The 17,511-nt window shown below is 45.6% G+C and overlaps 1 protein-coding gene across 3 annotated transcripts in view; it reads right to left on the bottom strand.

Annotated features, from left to right (window-relative positions):
- Positions 1–17,511, bottom strand: part of LOC124148370 — a 59,166-nt gene that overhangs the window by 12,453 nt on the left and 29,202 nt on the right. For 2 of the 3 annotated variants that reach the window (XM_046519431.2, XM_048398081.1), the window contains 9 exons: positions 16,895–16,968; positions 15,379–15,524; positions 13,697–13,809; positions 12,282–12,419; positions 11,314–11,472; positions 10,909–11,026; positions 10,021–10,099; positions 3,150–9,763; positions 2,264–2,485 (listed from right to left, as the gene is read on the bottom strand). In XM_046519431.2, coding sequence (XP_046375387.2) covers positions 2,264–2,485; positions 3,150–9,763; positions 10,021–10,099; positions 10,909–11,026; positions 11,314–11,472; positions 12,282–12,419; positions 13,697–13,809; positions 15,379–15,524; positions 16,895–16,968 — 7,663 coding nt within the window. The remainder of the gene's footprint in view (positions 1–2,263; positions 2,486–3,149; positions 9,764–10,020; positions 10,100–10,908; positions 11,027–11,313; positions 11,473–12,281; positions 12,420–13,696; positions 13,810–15,378; positions 15,525–16,894; positions 16,969–17,511) is intronic. The other variant, XM_048398082.1, reaches the window with a different exon arrangement.

Below are 17,511 nucleotides of genomic sequence, written 5' to 3'. Positions count from 1 at the left end.
CAATGGTATTTGTGTACTGTATGCGGGACAATGTTTCATACGCAGAGTATAAGATTTACTTGTGTATTTGTCTCGTAAAATAAGCGGGAAATTGATGCTAATTTATATACCCGGTCTTTAAAGTGAATCGGAATGAAGCACATCATCAGCGCATAAAAAATCCCTACATTTGCAAAAGAAAACATGTTTGTCTTTCGCAGAAAAAAATTACATCGTTTCCCTTTAGCAAATTCAGGGAAACGAACAGATTATAATAAACTTGGTCAATACAAATTTGAATTTTGAGATAAAACATCACAAGACATGATGATTTGCCGATTAAATTGTACATCCTGTTCTGATTGGCACTGTTATGTATGTATAGATTAAGATTACCGCGTGTATTTTCTCGAAAACAAAGCCGGAAGTAGCAATCAGCTGTAGACACGTTTCTCGGAATCTACCGGTGAACTTTTATACATGAGCGAAAGAATTGTATCTGAAAGTATTATTCAATCAGGAATGATTTATTCCAATATCATGTTATTTTAGTTGCAGCTTTACTATATGTGAAATAAATTAATAACCATAAGCGTAGCACTTTGGTACAGCTTATCGCTATTCCCGGATATTTGTTTGTATGTAACACTTTGACCAATCACCGTCGATGCTCCAGCGCCCGTGATTGCAAAAACCTTTTGTTGACATATAATAGTCTACAACAAATATGACTTTCAGCGAGTCAACAATGTATGGCATTTATGATATATATATCCATTATCTATCCACAAAAGTTTGTTTCAAGGCGTCAATAACGGTAATCTGACCGTGGTTGCTGTAAATATCGGTGAGTTGTGTTATCTTCCAATCAATTCACTCATGATTTTGCCGAAATGAATTGAAATAATATTAAATGAAATTTTGAATAAAATTAATAAAATAGAATACAAACTTATATATTATGAACTCTTTTTACAACCAATAAAGTGTAATTTCATGATTAATTTGCGTACTTCAGCACCGATTTGTTGACATGGTATATCCGGTGAGACGTGCTCACGGTTATGTCTTTGTGTTGGGGGAAAAAAACATAAAAAACTCTTCAACCCTGTGTTTTAGATGACCCCTCACCCCCCAACCCCCACGTAAGCCCTCTAATACTAGTTACGAAAAACTTGCCTTATACACAGCCATGGATTCTTACTAGTTTTAACACAACCAAAAAGCCGCCTGCCCGCATGATATTTTCAAAAGCCATTGCCTGAGAACCAATTCTTTCTTTTTAACAGCCTTATTGAGTGACATATAATAAACAGAAAAATACTTCAAACACCACAAAAGTTGACACACAGTAATTTAACCCCACACAATGGCCCACCTTTAGGGATGCTTGTCTCCCCCCGTGAAGATCCGGGGTAGAACAGGTCTTCAGCAACCCATGCTTGCCGTAAAAGGCGACTATGCTTGTCGTAAAAGGCGACTAACGGGATCGGGTGGTCAGGCTCGCTGACTTGGTTGATGCATGTCATCGATCCCTATTGCTTGGATCGATACTCATGATATTAATCATTGGATTTTCTGGTCCAGACTCGATTATTTACAGACTGCCATCATATACCGGTAGCTTGAATATTGCTGAGTGCGGCGTTAAACAACAAACAAACAAACCAACCAACCTTTAGGACTAAGGAGTCAATTCCACAAAGCTATAGTAGCACCAACGTTATTGTAATTCCTCATCGCTATATGGCTGAAATAATGCCGATGTGACGTTAAATTTTAACTCACTCACTTATCGTAATTCCCATACTTTAATATAGACTTACGACTGTCGTTGCTACGATTGCCTTGTGCCCCGCACCACAAAGTTTACAATCACGTCACAATACCCGATGACCTAATTTGTGAAATTTCGTTGCAAGACGCACTGGCAAAACAATGCCATGTGACGTCATCCCAGCAACATGTCGCGACTATGCTTGTCGTAAGAGGCGACTAACGGGATCGGATGGTCAGGTTGCTGACCTGGTTGATGCATGTCATCGTATCTAAACTGCGTGGATCTATGCTTATGATGTCAGTGATGTTTATTGTAGCTGGAATATTGCTGAGTGCAGCGTTAAACAACAAATAAACTGATTGAAAGGCAGAAGCAAACCAAAATGGCTGCCGTAAAGTCATTCCGAAACTGCAAGGGCAGTTTTGTCTTCAAGGGGAACTTTCCACATATTTATATAAACTGGATGTTGTTTTGGCTTGGCAATGTAAAAACCCTAATGCTCACCGTCCATCGTTTCGCCGGAACACTGGAAGCCGTCGTCGCTCGTGATCTCAAACATCAGTCGAGGCTCGTCCTTGGGCTTGGCTTCCGATCTCCGCCGATGATTGGTGATGTCAAAGAACGGCATCATGGGAGTTTCACGCACTTCCTCCTCCATCTCGGGCTGCGGTAGTGACATCACTTCCTTCTGGTGGTGAATCATGGGATGGCTAACGGCACTCGCTGCTGAAAACATCACAGCATGGAGAGGATAAGGATTCTACATACATTTGACATGACAGTCTCATTCAGTTCTTTCACCATTTCTGAACATGGTAATTTTGGTTCAACAACATTTTGAACTATTTCAGGTACACTATGTAGGATATACAAATATTCTGAAATAATTAACTCAAAAGGTTACGGGTATACACTTATGTTTACATTTTTCGTGGATTGAGTGAGTGAGTTGGGTTTAACGCTGCTTTTAACAGTATTCCAGTTATATCGCGGTGTGTCAGTTTAATGTGGGAGGAAAGCCCGAAGTGATGCAGGTCTCAGACGTTTACCACTTCGGTGAAACCCACGAGCACGGGTATGGTGCTGACAAACCTAGAAACATAATCGGGGCCAACCAGGTTTTGAACCCACAATCATAAGTTTCTGGTGTGCCTAAGGGACGCAACTCTGCACAGCAAATCACGGCGCCTTGACGACTGGGCCACCCATGGCCCCCATTTTTCATACAACCATTCACAAATCTGTGCACAGATCAGTTCTTTGTTGTTTTTTTAAATGAATGAACTACAATTTATATTTGAATTATTTTTTTCACTGAATGAACTACAAAAGTTTGAACACTTACGTTTGTATTTTTCACTAAAGTAACTAAAAAGGTCTGAACACTTACGTTTGTATTTTTCATGGATGTTTCTGGGGCGATGCTGACTCTTCCTCTGCCTGACTCCAACAGGCTTGACCCCTCCTCGGACTCCCGCCATGTTCTTCTTGTAGATCTTCGTGACCTTCCCGGCCTTGATGGCCGATTTCTTGACCTTGGCCCCAAGTCGGTTCTTTGTTATCTTGGATGAGAGGTTTGTGACAAGTTCAGATCCCGACTTAGACAAATGTTTGACTTGAGTCGAAACCTTCGTGTAGGTGTGCCCTGCGTCTATGTGGGAGGAAGGCGTCGAGGTCTTCACGGGGGACGTCTCATGCTGCCTATGCATATGGTCTTCGAGAGAGTTGCAAATGTTTTTTGAGATCTGCCCTTGAATGATACCATTTTTCTCCGGACTGAGCGCAAGGTGATGTTTGACTGCGGTCAGGGTGATGTTACTCGCTGCCTTCTTTCTATGGAGGATAGTTGGTTTCAGGATTTTCTTGAGAACCGTCAGCCGGCTGTTGACAGCAGAGCCAGGCTTGTGGATCCCCGTGCCGGGCTTGTGGACGATGTGATGCGGTCGAACAGTGGATTCTTGGAGGGTTGCTGAGCAGACAGGGCCACCTTTGAGTGGACTGTCGTTCAGGATGTTCCTGAGGTTCGGTGAACTCACTGTGACCTTGGTCGGTCCCGATGGGGTCGTGGCGGCAGATACGTCGCCTGCCTGCTTGGTTGAAGGAAGGATCTTTTTCAACATGGACAAAGCTTCCGAGTGACTACACACAACCGTCTTGCATCCGTCGGGCAGATGTCTGATGAGGTTGCTATGGAGGATGGTGTCGGCCCTGGAGTGGACCACGCTGATGACGGGGTTGGGTGGCGGCGAGACGTGGGAGGGGCCAGCGAAGGGCTGGTGAAGCATCCCCGGAGATGGCACCACGCTTTGGTTCACAATGGTCCCCTTGTTCAACACAGACCCCGACACCAGGTTCATGATCTGCTGTGTCTGGTGTGGAGTGAGGGAGGGGGTCAGCACCGGCGACGCCTGAGACACAGACACGTACGGCTGCGGGGGAGTCTTGGGGTCCAGCAGGAAGCTGCCCATGTACTCCATCCCGCCCTGCTGCTGCTGCTGGAGGTTGAGCCGGGACACCACGCTGGCCTGCTGAGGTGTCAACTGGCTCGGGAGGAGGTTCCCCAGCTGCGACACAAGATTCGGAGGCAGGACCTGCTGGCTCTGAGGAACTAGAACACTCGAAGGACTCTGCTGCTGGGTGAGAAGACCCAGGGTTTGGTTGGACTGCAGCAGTGTCGTGGGGCTGGTTCCAAGGAGGTTGGCCTGGTAGTGAGGTTGGTTTATGGGACTGAGGATGCTTGGTAGTGTCGGCCTGTGGAGAAGTCCTGGAATGTTGGACATGATGTTGGGGCACTGGTCGAGTGAGAAGGTGGTGATGGACTGCTGGGGGCTGGTGTTGATGGTGAGAGGCTGCGGCATATGAGTATGGATGGCTTGCGAAGTTGTCTGTATTGTGGCCGACAACATTCGGGGCTGGTTCAGCTGCGCCACGGCATTCTCCAGCACATTTGACGTGTGGACTCCAGCCAGAGGGGGACTCCCAAGGATATTTACACTCGGCTGAGGCTGGAACGTTTCAAAAATATTCCTCTGTTGAGCTGCCGTGCGTCCAATGATGCTAGAGTTGTCTCCCCCTGGCGAAGGAATGGTGAGGGGTTGTGGGATATTTGGATGAGGCACAGATTTTCCGACTGCATTCAAAAGATTTGTGATTGTTGAAGGCATACACTTGGAGACATGTGGGACTGCTGGGGCAATAGACTTACTTTGTTTAACATGATTCTTAGGCTTGGTACTCAGCGCTCTTGTTTTCCCCGTATCCTGGGGAGTCTCGCATCTCTTGTCTCCTGGGAGCGACCCCGAGTCGGATCTCGCCTCTGGGTCAGTTTGCCCCGACATGTTGTCCAGTTCAGGAATGTTCTTAGCCTTTGGGGGATACACCATGTAATACTGAACCTGCTTTGTACTCTTTTCCTTGTCCATGAAGTGTGAACACTGTTCTGAAGAATTTTCATCCCTGCTCCTCCTGCGTCTTATGTCAACCTCGAAATCTTCGTGGGGAATACTTCGAGACGCCTGTTCTAGACTCTTTGCATTCGGCATGTCTGCTTTCCTTACATTCTGGACGTCTGCTTTCTTCGCACACTGCTGAGCGTCTACCTTGTGCTTGTGCAATGCATGCTCTACTACCTGAGAGTGAACCCTGTCCTCAGCACTCTCTACAGGTTTTGGTTTTGGTTGAATTTTACCCTCCAGGATCTCCATGACCTTGGACACATCTCGCTTCACCACAGTGGACACTGCTGCAGCAGACGCCGTTCCCTTAGGGCACGCAGCAGACGTCATTCCCTTAGGAGACACAGCAGACGTCATTCCTTTAGGGGACACAGCAGACGTCATTCCCTTAGGAGACACAGCAGACGTCATTCCTTTAGGGGACACAGCAGACGTCATTCCCTTAGGGGACACGGCAGACGTCATTCCTTTAGGGCACACAGCAGACACGTTCCGCTCCTCATCCCTAACACAGGCACTGTCCATAGGATCTTCAATGTCAAGTTCAGATATCACATCCTGTGGTGACACTTTCAGCAGCTTATCAGCATTTAAATTGTTAAATACAGTTTTCTGGACCCGAGGTAATTCATCACAAGAGACCGATTGAGTTGTTTCTGAACATTTTGGGTCAGATTCTGACAATTTCACAGATTCAATCAACTTCTGATCAGAAGGTTTACTACCAATTTCAACATTCGTTTGCGTAACCGACTGATCTGTTTTGCATGGCGAGGGTATCGGTATCTCCATGAGATCACCCTTCCTGTTCTTCAACATACCAGTGACCTCACACAATCGGAACTCAGGACTCAAACTCTCGTCCTTTTGCAGTCCAATCTTAGGGGGAGTCTTCAATCCACCCTCCTCCGTATTCTCCGAGGGTGTGCTTTGCTTCTTGGGTCTGCCTCGGCCCCGTTTCGGGGTCACGTGAGTTGGAGAAAGTTCAGCGTTTGCTTTTCTGGTTTCAGATGCAGATGGGGATAATTGGGTGTCCATCTCGTTCTCTGATTCACCTTTCTTGTTGGGCGAGACTGGATCGCTTCGCCTGGAACGCCGTCCTCGACCTCGTTTCTGTGGTGGTTCTTGACTCTCCGGGGAGACAGGTTTCTTTGATTCGGAGACATCGGGCGGACTTAACAGACGTTTGGATGATCTGCCACGACGGACAGGTTCATCCTGCTTAGATTCTTCTCCACTTTCACACAAATCCACAACCGCGGGTAACTTCTCCTTTACAGGAACAGGTTTATGTTTGGGTGGCCTTCCCGGTTTTCTCTTCACAGGAGGTGCACTGTCTTTGTCAGTCTTGTTGTACTTGGAGAATTCTGTTGCTTTACTGATGTCGGTCAGCTTGACGATACAGTCCTGGCTATCTACAGACTTGTACCTGGACCGAACGGGATACCTGGTCTTTGGTTCCTCTTCCTCTCGCAGACGGTTCTCATCCTCCTCGTCTTCACTCGTGCTCAGCTCGAAGTCACAGTTCTGGACATGGGTGTTGAAGCTCTCCTTGGTTCGGTACAGCCTCTTACATGTAAGACACTTGAACGGTCCTTTCACACCCGGACTGCTCTTTGCCAGACTCTCGGCTTTAATTTTGCGGGCAATCTTGTCATGAAGTGGCAGTTCCTCCGACACAGTTTCAGCATCCGCTGCTTGTTTCCCCGTCTCCCCACCATCGCCAAGTCTCTGACTCGTGCGTCGCAAGGGGTAGGTCTTCAGGGGAGCACAGCCCTTCTTCATGGACGTCCTATTGGGGACATCGGTCTTCTCCTCCTCATATGCATCATCTGGAATCTCAGACTCATTTTGGGTCATTTTAGTCATCTCCAACTTTACAGTAAGCTCCTCGGAACTGTCCTCCGCTTCATCCTTCTGCTCTTCAGACACGGCATCCCAATCCTGCTCTATCTTCACATCCTCCACACTGATGTCCATCTTCTCAATGCCCACTTCTGACGCCAGAAACTGCGATTCTGTCAGCTCGCCTACACAATCCTGAACTCTCGCATCATTCGTCCCTGGTCGCTGTGATCCTATGTCATCTTCACCAAGAGCAACGACACGTTTGGCAACTCTAGTATGGTCCACAGCAATGCGTTTGACATGTTCGGGTGGGGTCACCGTCACTGGTAACCTCATGCCCGAAGATGTCTCTTCATCTCTGTCGGCAAGATGCGTTGGTTCTGGACGCAGTGACATCCTTGGATAAGGATCTTCCTGAACATCCTCCACGTCAACCATCTCCTCCTTGATTTCATCCTTCACATCCTTCTTGTCCTCCATCACATCATCCAGGTTGATTTTCCAGCCAATCAGCATTCCCTGTTTGTAGATGGGGACACGTTCTTCGTGGTGCTCAACTATCTTCCGATCTATGACCCCTGTTGCTTCCCTCTTGTGTCCTGGAGTTGGTGGACTCACTGCAGGTCTCCCTGCAGGCTTTCTGGAAGGACTCGCAGCAGGGACCTTTGCAGGACTTGCCCCAAGATTCTTTGAAGGACTTGCCTCAAGATTCTTTGAAGGACTTGTCTCAAGATTCTTTGCAGGACTTGCCTCAAGATTCTTTGCAGGACTTTCCCCAAGTTTCTTTGGAGGACTTGCCTCAAGATTCTTTGAAGGAATTGTCTCAAGATTCTTTGATGGACTAGCCTCAAGGTTCCCAGAAGGTCTTACCTCAAGATTCTCAGAAGTATTTGGCTCAAGATTCTCAGAACTCATGGTAGAAATCTTTGCAGGACTCTCGGCAAGATTATCAGAAGGACTCATGGGAGACTTAACCGGACTCGATTCCAGTTTCCTGGTGGAACAATCAGGATCTTCCTTGTCTGAACTTGAAGTTACATTCTTAGTAAGATCCTTGACAGGGCTGGCGGGAGGAGTTTCAGTAGGATTTGGTGTAGGAATCTCCGTCTGATTCTCCATTGGATTCTTGGTAATATTTTGACTGGCTACATCTGCCAATGATGGAATTTGGGACACATCAGGTGTATCGGAACTAGAAGTAGCTCCTGTAGAAGGTAACCCATCTTGGGCTGGTGTCTCAGGAAGTACATCAGATGTGGGCTTTGTCACTCTCCCCTCAGTTTCACTCTCCTTCGTTTCTTTCTCAACCGTTGCATTCGTATTGTCTTCTGAGACGTCCATAGTCTCCGAGGATTTACTTTCTGGTTCTTCTCTTTCAGACTCACAACTGTGAGATGTGGCTACAGCCTCATTCACCTGTTCACAACCAGCATCCTCCTGCCTCCTGATTGGTTCTTCCTCCCTCTGATCGTCTACTTCCATCTCTCCTTCATCCTGACCCTCCTTCTGTTCCTCTCCTCCAAGAATGTCATCGTCCTGGACATCACCCACCTCCTCGCTGAGTGCGGCCTGAGCCAAGAGCAGTGCCTCCTCCTCAGAAATGTCTGGGTTGTCCGTCATGATGACGACCGTCTGCCCATCACTGCTCTCCAGAATCTCCGGCGGAACGCTGTCCAGAACCTGCTGTGCGATCTCTTGCTCTGGGGACAGAAGTAGGGGGTCATTCGGTTCAGTTTCAAGGTCATTCGGTTCAGTTTCAAGGTCATTCGGTGCAGCTCCATCAGTAACGTCTGAAGCTGACACGACTTTGTTTTCATCATCCTCAAGGACAATCACATCCGATGTCTCCTGAGTGAGATCTACTATCGGAGGAGTCAGAGCCCTATGGGGAGCAACAGATATTCTGATTGGCTCATTGGGTCCTAAACTAGAACTGGATTTGACCTTGACCCTTATTGGCATGGAAGCTACAGAAGCTGGCCTCGGTGCAGGAGACGAGGAGAACGGTTGACACGATTTGGGGCCATCTCGTGTGTATGGCTGAATATCACAAGATGATGACCGCTTGGTTCTGACCATCGTAGGAGGCGATGCAGCTCTAAATGTCCGGTCGGCACTGTCTGCCCTCTTCACCGACTTCCCAGCAGCCTCATTTAATCTGTCAACGATCTTACAAAGGTTTCCAAATTCATCATCGGCTGGTTTCTGTGCCGGCTGTTTTGGCTGACTCGCCATATACCTGTCCACATCAGCTTTACTGAGGTATTTTAATGTATTGGGTGAGAGCAAGTTGAGATCAAACTTCGGCTGTGGTTCCGACACTTGTTCTTTCTGAAGACTGGTGTGAGAGGCAGGGGATTCTTTGAGGGAGACGGAAGTGCTCCTGTCCTGTGATGGCCTGTAGCTACTGGACTGGTGTACGACAGAGTTCGGGTCCCTGGCCGTTACCTTGGCGACGGCTGTCTCAGCCATAATTGTGACGTTGGTGTTGGAGGTAGGACTGAGCATGTGGAGCAGAGCCAGGGCGTCTGGAGTCAGACGATCCAAGGGCACAAAATCGGGATGGGTTTCATCATGGACGATCCTCATGTCACTGATCTTCACCTCCGGGCTGGTCGGGTTGGGTCTCATCTCCACGATCCGACACGTGTACACACACCGCCGCCGTGCATCCTGGGTACTCCAATACACCCGCGTACATCTGGAACAGAACGATCACACCTTATGCTTACTGTTTGTTTATTTGTTGTTTAACGCCGCACACAGCAATATTCCAGCTATATAAGGGCAGTCTGTAAATAATGGAGTATGGACCAGACAATCCAGTGATTGACATCATGCGCATCGATCAACGCAATTGGGATACAATGACATGCATTAACCAAGTCAGCGAGCCTGAACAAAACAAACACAACTAACACAACTACCACAGGCCAAACGGATAAATCCAAGACTTACATGAAGTCTATGGGCAGGAGACATCCCTTGACGTCCGACAGTGGCCCCAGGTAGCCCAGGCTCTCGATGGTACACGAACCTGAAACATGCAGCACCAGTGATGCCATTACTTCATTTTCCCTCAGTCTACAGGCTTCAAAATTCATGCTAGACCGCTAGACCAAGACAACCAAATTGTGCAGAGGACAAGTAAAATTCCAATGATCCAGATGGAATAGTAGCATTCGAGAGCTAGAATTCTCAACACTTAAGTTGGAACAAATTGGAACTGAATAAAACTGACATAAAATGTAAACATAGAAAACACTTAGGTCTCATTCAAGCAGGACGAGCTACAAGGGACGAGGAGTAGTAAAATAAGTTTACACTAGGTATCTGGACTAGTTGTTATGAAATCGAATTTCTAAGGCTGAGCGTAACAGTCAAACTAATAGGCTAGAAGTACAGATGGTTGTTCCTTCAAGACAGTCTTCAATATCCGAATCATGACAGAATGTAAACAAGGGCAAAAGTGAGTGTGGCTCACTAATACCCCCGACCCGACTAGTGTGTCAGTAGTGTCAAATTAAATAACGGATAGGGTTAATAAACCGACTAGTGTGTCAGTAGTGTCAAATTAAATAACGGATAGGGTTAATAAAAACATGGAAAATTAATAAAAACAATTTGTTTCTTTTGACTGCACCCCTCCATATGACACAGATTATATGTAATAAGTTTGAGATGAATCCACTGAATAGTTTCAGAGAAATCGCGTGGACAAAGTTTTCGGACAGACAGATGGATGGACGGACAGAACCTTGGTACAACTATATACCTAAATAATAACTGTATAATAACTGAACTTGGTCCAGGCAAAGGTTTTGTGTGGGTAACTGTTTGTCTTACCGATGAGGATGTTGAGAGTGGAGGGGTGCACCCCTTTGTTCCAGGTCTTCTTCTGGTAGCGACCCTGTGTTTCGATACACACCCGCCTCAACACCCGGAACCCATCTTCCTCCACCAGCTGAAACAAAATGTTCAGGGAACATAGATATGAATTGTTGGATAGGCATTACTTAGAAGTTGACGGATGACAAGGTAGACACAATTTTATGGATAACAACTTCTTTAATACTGTAAAAAGAGGGACGTTTCAGTATAGATCCTTATACCATTGTCCAGCATGACATGCTCAATAGTTATTTGAAAGAAATCGGAAATTACTGAATATTTTTCAATGTAATATTAATTACGACCTCCCTCCCGCGTACTTCCAGATAGTATGTCATGTTAATCTATAAGCCAGCTCACCTGTCCGTCGACCTGCGTGGTGTGGTATTTGCAGTACACCTTCTTGTCCTCCTGGAACAGACAGTGGTCGGCCTTGGCGCACTTGAAGTGGTAGTTGGCGGAGCAGCCTCGGTTACAGCACCCCACCGTGGCACCTGACCTGCTGCAGTAGTCGCAACGCTGACGACAGAAACGGGATACCAGTTACCATGGTTACCTTGATTCATGTCCCAGATATGTTCATTATTTTCATCGAAACCCAGGATCATAATAAAGGTGAATCTACAATTCAAATCCACAATCATAGGATTCTGACACACCTAAGGGAGGCAACTCTTGGGAAGTTAACATTAGATAATACATTTTTAGCCATGTTTATTGTAAAAAAAATTAAACATTATCAATAAGAAATATATATATGTTTCCACAAATGCACATTGAGGAAAACAAATATTGAAAATCAATGATAGCTTTGAGGAGTTTTGGCCAGTTTTAGACCAAAAGAAACTCCCTGTCTCCCAGGTGATGTAAACTCACTTCCTTCTTACAGGCTTGCAGACAATGGTTTCTTGCCTTTGAGGTGAAATTGGGTTTAACGTCGCGTCCAAGATTATTGCACTTATATAGCGTCGTGCATGTACGTGTATGTGTGTGTGTGTGGCTGCTTGTACTAGTCCGGACTGATGCCGATTTATAGTGCTAGCTCACTGAGATACCATGCCGCAGTTTAACATGAATACCCCACTCAGACACAGTATACTGACTCCAAGCCGACCAGTTCTTGTTTTACCCCTTTAATGCCGAGCGCCAGACAGGGTAACAACAAGTACCATCTTTTAACGTCTTTTGGTATGACGCGGCCAGGGATCGAACCCCGGACCTTCCGCTCTCCGGGCGGACACTCTACCACTAGACCACGGAGGCGGTCCCTTCTTGCCTCTGTCATGGTGGAGAAGTCGTGACTAGTGGTATTGTTCATGTGTACCTACCATCTGGCGTCCCCGGCCGACGGCGATGTGGACATTCTGCAGCATGCCGTCTGCCTCCTCGAACACCTCCGCCGACCACAGTGCACAGTTGACATGCACCCAGTCGTCTTGACCAACATACAGCAGACGGCCCGCATCCTGCAGGTCATAGGTCAAAGGTCAAGGTGGAGCAGACTACATATATTTTATTAATAGCTGTGACAATTTACTTAAGTATCAAGTGATTGGTTTTATCACAGCTTTTAACAGTATTCCAGTTATATCACAGCGTGTCAGCTTAATGTGGGAGGAAAGCCCTAAGTGATGCAGGTCTGAGACGTTTACCACCGGGTACCCGATCCCCTATGACCCGGCCCTACCCCCTATGACCCGGCCCTACCCGGGTACCCAATCCCCTATGACCCGGCCCTACCTGGGTACCCGATCCCCTATGACCCGGCTCTACCCAGGTACCCGATCCCCTATGATCCGGCCCTACCCGGGTACCCGATCCCCTATGACCCAGCCCTACCCGGGTACCCGATCCCCTATGACCCAGCCCTACCCAGGTACCCGATCCCCTATGACCCAGCCCTACCCAGGTACCCGATCCCCTATGACCCGGCCCTACCCGGGTACCCGATCCCCTATGACCCGGCCCTACCCGGGTACCCGATCCCCTATGACCCGGCCCTACCCGGGTACCCGATCCCCTATGACCCGGCCCTACCTGGGTACCCGCTGTTGGTGTCAAGAGATAGGTACAAAATGTCTGATTGGGAAATGTTTTATTGCAGCCCTGGCAAAAACTATTTTGATACGTGTATCAAACGATCAGTACACTGAAGTTGACTGAAGCTTTATCTTTACTCAGACATATACAAGTCAAAAGGAATGTGTGCATCATCAGAACAAAATGCGAACATTAGCGACTTGTGGAATACTGAGCTATAGTGAGTTTTTGTCATCAAACAAAATATCACATGACTAACCACGGGTCCAGGTAGTCCTGTTGGTACCCGGGTCCTACTCGGGACCCACCCGACCCGGGTACCCGAGTTACCCATCCCAGCCCTACTAGATACATCCAGGGCGGTGGGGTAGCCTAGTGGTTAAAGCGTTTGCTCGTTGCGCCGAAGACCCGGGTTTGATTCCCGACATGGGTACAATGTGTGAAGCCCATTTCTGGTGTCCCCCGCCGTGATATTGCTGGAATATTGCTAAAAGCGGCATAAAACCATACTCACTCACTCACTAGATACATCCCTTTAACTATGAAGATTATCAAACGTATTGACCAGTCTGGACCGCATGTAACAGTCATAATGACAACATTTAGTATTACAGTGAAAAACAACAAACAATGCCCTACAACTTAAAGTATCGCTGACAATCACAGCATGTTATTTCCCGAGACTGAACCCCTGCCAACTTACATTTGGGAAATCGTCTCCAAAAGACGAACAGAGCAGACACTGTCTGAGATCATCCCCTCCGTAGTCGGACATGGCCATGACGGAACTCGTCTCACTGTCGCCATCAATGGAGGCTGAAACATGCACAATTCATTCCTGCTGTGAAAGTGCATATTGTTTTGTGTCAGCAGCTGCGCAGCACTGGCTTGTTTTGTTTGTTTGTTGTTTACAGTAGAGGACGTAACGTACAAGTTGACCACCTGAGAGGAGGTCACTCGTAAGCGTGACGGTCTGTCAGTGGACCGTGGATTTCTGCGTGTTGCACAAAAATGTCTCTACATTTATGTGAAAATAATAAAACAAAATTATGAAGAGTCATTCATTGATCATCATACTAGTTATCGTATGACATGAAAAAAATGTCATAAGAAAAATAATAAACGATCAAATTGGGAGAAAAATGTGCAAAAATTGAGCAAAATTTTCTGTTTTTGACAGCGATTTTCTCCTATGTACATATTTTTCAGAAACTAACATGTAGTATTTTCTAAAAGCTTATTCATCGTAGAGTTACAAAATATATGAATTAATTCAAGCACACCAACGCACACCCGTTTGCCATCGTGTTGAAATAACGTTTGTTTAACGCCACTCAGCAAAATTCCAGCTGTATGATGGCGGTCTGTAAACAAGAGGCCCACAGGGCCTGTATCGCTCACCTGGATATTAACGCAATCATGACAAAATATACCTTTGCTTTGAAAATATATATATTATAATATCGCAAATATTTTAGTAATTTTGACTGTCATCATTTAAAAGGGGTGGCTGGCAAATCTGACAGCATGAACATGTACTTCTCTTGATACAAATGTAGCATAAAGATCTGAACCGTTTCCATGTTATGATCCAGGATCTAAGTTTCCAGAGGCAAGGCTGGACCCCAGGGCGAATCCTATTGGCATAAATGTATGCTATTTTGTGTCTTGTCAACGGGTGACTGATGGGCTACGTCACTGATCAACGTCATTTCTAAAGTCCTTTCATACTTATATAGCGAACCTAACAAACAGGTCCATAACACAAAACTTTGCCCAACCGAATCCAATTTTTATTTTCTACGTTTCGTTTGTTTGTTTGTTTAATGCCGCACGCAGCAAAATTTCAGCTGTATGACGCTGTCTGTAAATAATCGAATCTGTATCATTTGCATATTTTCTACATGACCTCAATGAACAGTTCCAGTATTAGCTTAGTGGCCTGTCAGAGGTCACAGTAATAACAAATAATCCCTCTACATTTGAAAGTGGAATAATATGTTCATATTGATCAGCTGAAAGGTTCATAAATCAGTGAAGATCAATAGAACAACATCAGTGCCGGGCTTGCAGCTATCATTGCTTGCTTGGTTTGTTGTTTAACGCCGCACTCAGCAATATTCCATCTATATATGACGGTGGTCTGTAAATAATCGAGTCTGGACCAGACAATCCAGTGATTGATATCATGGGCATCGATCCACACAATTGGGATCGATGACATGTATCAACCAAGTCAGCGAGCCTGACCACCCGATCCCGTTAGTCGCCTTTTACGACAAGCATAGTCCCCTTTTACAGCAAGCATGGGTTGCTGTAGACCTATTCTACCCCGGATCTTCACGGGTCTATTATCTGTACGAGAATGATGCCGTGCACACTTACACATGGGCACCATCTTCTTGATGGGACTGCACTGTATTCGTTTGAATGGCGACGGTTGGGGTGACAATGGCGGGTCCTCCCTCTCCAGCCACTGGGCGTACGTGTGATCACCGCTAGGTGGCAGCACCGCATCCGGCAACATCCCGCTGTCAAACAGAAATGAGATATGGTCATGCAGCCGTAGAAATTGAAAAGTTGTTTTTAAGAGAACTGGGGTAACCTTGTTTCATTAGTCCTCTGAGCTGAAAGCTAGTCCTGCTTCAACGAAACAATAATGGTTACGATGTCTATATTTTCAATCAGTTTTATTTACTTCCAATTCGTATCAAGACTGAAGCATTGAGAAAAGGTTTTCACATAATTCCATGATTGGATTTTTTCCTTGTCCCCATGTCTGCAATCAATGTATGTCGGCAAAAATTTCCCAATTCAAGCTATCATAAATATCACTAATGTTCAGGCTATGTTGAGATGAATTGTTTGTTTTTTCTATTTTCTTTTTGCTCTTTAGCACAATACAGATTGACTGAAACAGATGAGAAGCTGTCTCAGTGCTTAACAAAAACAGGGCGGTCAGGTAGCCTAGTGGTTAAAGCGTTCGCTCGTCACGCCGAACACCCGGGTTCGATTCCCGACAAGGGTACAATGTGTGAAGCCCATTTCTGGTGTCGCCCGCCGTGATATTGCTGGAATATTGCTAAAAGCGGCGTAAAACCATACTCACTCATTCACCAAAAACAACCAATTAAATGTCTATACGTTTTAAACGATAATTAACAAAAAGAGAACTAGGCTCACATTTGAACATGACCGGCAAGTATGGTAAGGTGAGCTTCTTCAGATGAACTAACACACACATGGTGAAACAGATATCAGTTCTACACACCAGAGAATTACTTAAAGTTTAGTATTATATATGTAACGTAACATTGCATTTACAGTAATTTTTTTAGGCTTGGTGTGAAATTGTGAAACTGGCTTACCATTGTTTTAGTCCATAAATTTTGACCTGCTGATTTGGACATGTGCCTTCTCAGACCACATGGCTTGATAACCTGACTCCAGAGCATTTCACTCCCCTTGTTATATATTTGGAAGGGTAGCTTATAAGACCAGTTGATACAAATTTTAGGACTTTAAACGAAATGGGAATATTACAAATTGCATATTAAAAGAAACGAAAAATGAATATAATTAAATGAAACAGGTTAAATTTTGACCACTACAGTTTGTTTAACGCCGCACACAGCAATATTCGACCTATATGACGGCGGTCTGTAAATAACTGAGTCTGGAACAGACAATCCAGAGGTTGATAGCATGAGCATCAATTCAAGCAATTGGGATACGATGACCTGCATCAACCAAGTCAGCGAGCCTGACCACCCGATCCCGTCAGTCGCTCCTTTAGACAAGCGTAGTCGCCTTTTGTAGCAAGCATGGGTTGCTGAAGACCTATACTACCCCGGATCTTCACGGGTGTTGAGGTGAAGCAGCCCTACACCAGTCGACTCACTCTGGCAAACTCTTGTTGTGTTCCCACAGCTTGCAAGTGTTGATGTTGAACCAGGGGAAGCACTTCTCCATTTGCTGAAAGTAACAAACATGAGACGATGAGGCTTGATGAGGGATGCGAGGGAAAAAATTACACCGTACCCCTTCAGCGAATTCTGGTTAACGAACGGGTGATAAAAAACTTGGACAGTACAAATTTGAAATTTGAGATAAAAAATCACCAGACATGTTGAGTAACCGTCTAAATTGTATTTTTTGTTCTGCTAGGCATTGTTTTACATCCAGGGATTAAGATTACCTTGTGTATTTTCTCATAAACTAAGCCGGAAACAGCAATCAGGTGTAAACACGTTTTCTTGGAATCTACCGGTGATTCGGTTAAAACTTACCCAATGATATTTAAATAACTTTAAAGATTTTTGATCGGGAAAAACGGTATCTGAAACAATTTTTTTATCAGGAATAATATATTCCAATATCATGTTATTTTAGTTGCAGCATTTACTAAATGTATTTAAATTAATAATAACCCTAAGCCTAGCACTTCGGTGCAGCTGATCGCAATTGTCGATTATCAGTTTTTCACATAGAACAATTTGAGCAGTCAAGGCTCCCGCG

This window comes from Haliotis rufescens, unplaced genomic scaffold (genome assembly GCF_023055435.1).
Source record: "Haliotis rufescens isolate VD_foot unplaced genomic scaffold, xgHalRufe1.0.p SCAF_18, whole genome shotgun sequence".
NCBI classification, from domain to species: domain Eukaryota; kingdom Metazoa; phylum Mollusca; class Gastropoda; order Lepetellida; family Haliotidae; genus Haliotis; species Haliotis rufescens.
Note: the sequence above shows the minus strand (reverse complement) of the source record. Positions and strands in the feature narration are given on the sequence as shown.